Source organism: Onychomys torridus, chromosome 6, assembly GCF_903995425.1.
Source record: "Onychomys torridus chromosome 6, mOncTor1.1, whole genome shotgun sequence".
Lineage (NCBI taxonomy): Eukaryota > Metazoa > Chordata > Mammalia > Rodentia > Cricetidae > Onychomys > Onychomys torridus.
Window position 1 is genome coordinate 7365996 of NC_050448.1, and position 2446 is coordinate 7368441.

Here is a 2446-nt window from a genome sequence, read left to right on the forward strand (position 1 = left end):
AGGTCCTCATGCTACATTCCTAATGCTCACTATAGAAACACAGATATTGGTTACAGGTTGGCATTCATAGTGTTTTGAATGTATTGAACAACACATAATACCATTATCGCCACTTGTTTCTGGTTATTCTTTCTCTGACCACTGCATTTATTGGTTCTTCCTGTCCATCTTGGGCTATGGTGAATGCTCTTATTTTAAATGTGTCTGCGTGCAGGCTTGGGTGTACCACAGAGTGTGGGGAGGTCAGAGAACAACTTTGGGGTGTCTGTCCTCTCCTCTACTGTGGGTTCCGGGTGTGGAGTTAAATGTCATCCGAGATTACATAGCAGGATCTCAGGCTCACATCCCAGTGCTTTCGGCAGCTGAGCCATTGCTCTAGACCTCTGGATGGTTTTTGTTTGGGAGTGGGTGTAACCTCTCTAATTCACTCAGATGCACTTCTTTTTCTTTTGGAATCCATACCTACTGTCCATCAAATCTTAGGTTGATAAGCAGGATGTGACTCCGCCCTCTTAGTCATGAATTATTCATTTCATCCTCCTGAAAACACATTTTCTCTAGTGCCAAAGCCTGGGACTTTAGTCTGGCAGAGTGATACTAGTATAGGCAGGGATCAGACTCCAGTTAGACTGAGCACTGCCACAGTTTGCCTGAAGGCAGTTAGACTGAACACCACTGTGTTTTGCTTGAAACCCAAGCCACAGTTTTTTATTGGGTGACACACATCCCATGCTGCCTAGAAGTCATGGCTTTCTCGTTAATTAGTTGCCAAAGGAAAGATTCAGTGAAGCAGTCAGCATCTTCAGACCAGAGCAAATTTGAGTCACATCACAAGCGACCCTCTTTGGCTCCCCATGATAGGATACCCACTGAGAGATATCACATGGTGCCTAGGAATTGCCTCTGTTGCTAGAAAGCTGCGCCTGTGCCGGACTTGGTCCCAGAAGGGGAGCATGGAGCTGGAGAATTTTTGAGTGAGTTTCCTTCCTCAGTTCCTGAGCTGGGTAGACACAGTCTCGTTTTTCACTAACTCTACTTGCGGTAAACTCAGTTTCACTTTTGTTCTCAACAATGAAAAGAAACTACAGGGAGCTGTGGACTTTCCAGTTGCTGCTGGGCTGCACTGCTGCTCTGGGAAGTCCGACCTGGACATGACCATGCCCTCCACGAGGACCCTGAAGAGCCCCAGCTTCAGCCAGCACTTTTGGATGATGGTGATCTACACAGTGCTCCTGCAAATGCTCCTTCAAGCCCTGTCTGTGGCTTTGACTTACGTGTACTTCACTAATGAGATGAAGCAGGTTAGTAGCCATGTGGTCTCAGCAGCACCTCTCTCTTTTGCCTCTCAGCCTGCCCGTCTTTAAAACCTTAGCTGCGGATTAAAAACGTGCCCTTTCCAGTTGCAGACTCGAACTACTAATGAGGAGAGGACTTTGTGAAAGTACAAGTTTGACAGACCCCCAAGCAGGTGCAGTTAGAGAACAGGTTCCAGAAGCTACTGGTAGATGTGACAACACTCCTAAGGAACGCTGTCAGCAACTTCCAAAAGGGTCTGCACTTGATGATGCTAGTTAGCATTGCCACCACGCACAAATGCTTTCTGCAAAATGCTCTAGAGTACCTTCTTGTGTGTGAGAGAGACAGAGAGAGTGAAGAAGAGATGGGGAGAGAGTGTGAAGAAGGGAGAGGGGGAGGCAGAGGGGAGGGAGGGAGAGAGAGAGGGAGGGGAGGCAGAGGGGAGGGAGGGAGAGAGAGAGAGAGAAGCATGCAATGCAGAGGTCTGAGGTCAAAGTCAGCTGTCTTCCCCAGTCCCTCCTCTCCACCTTACTTTTCTGACAGGGTCTCTCACTGAACCTTGAACTCCCTGACTTGGCAAGCCCCTGGGATCTTTCTGTCTTTGCCCCTCCAGTCCTGGATTCTGGGGATCTAACTTGGGCCATCCTACTCGCACAGCAAACCTTCTGCTGGCTGAGTTGTCCCCTAGACCCCTGCTCTGGAGTTAACCTGAACACTGAGGCGAGGGAGGGATGGAGACTGCCCACTTATGTCTGAGAGCTCCATGGATATTTCTTCTTCACACTTTGATGAGTTGTGAATCTCTGTAATAACTGCTGTCCTACATATGAGGAAGCATATCTGATGAGAAATGAGAGCTGTAATAACCTATGGATACAGAAATATATATTTAGATGACAGTTTGATGCAATGTTTATTTAGCAAAACAGTAGCAGTGTTCCCCTAGGACCTAGGAGCTCCCTGGCCATGGCTTTTTGCTAGATTTAAGCACAGGTTTCCTCCAGTAAAGTGGGACTTACCTCTAATAAGGAAGAAGATGGTTCCCCCATAACACTCAGACCATGATTGCACCCATGGGCAGAGCTTGTCAGGGCACTTGTTACTGTAGCTTGCAAGATTTACAACTAGATCAAACTGGTGATGCTTTCCT

General features: G+C 47.5%; 1 protein-coding gene across 1 annotated transcript in view; it reads left to right on the forward strand.

The window, feature by feature from the left end:
- The first annotated feature begins 944 nt into the window (after nt 1-944).
- The window catches only part of Tnfsf10 (TNF superfamily member 10), a 17977-nt gene continuing 16475 nt past the window's right edge, over nt 945-2446 (forward strand). Inside the window, exons 1-2 of the mRNA XM_036190727.1 lie at nt 945-974; nt 1080-1301. Coding sequence (XP_036046620.1) covers nt 1152-1301 — 150 coding nt within the window. The 5' untranslated portion in view covers nt 945-974; nt 1080-1151. The remainder of the gene's footprint in view (nt 975-1079; nt 1302-2446) is intronic.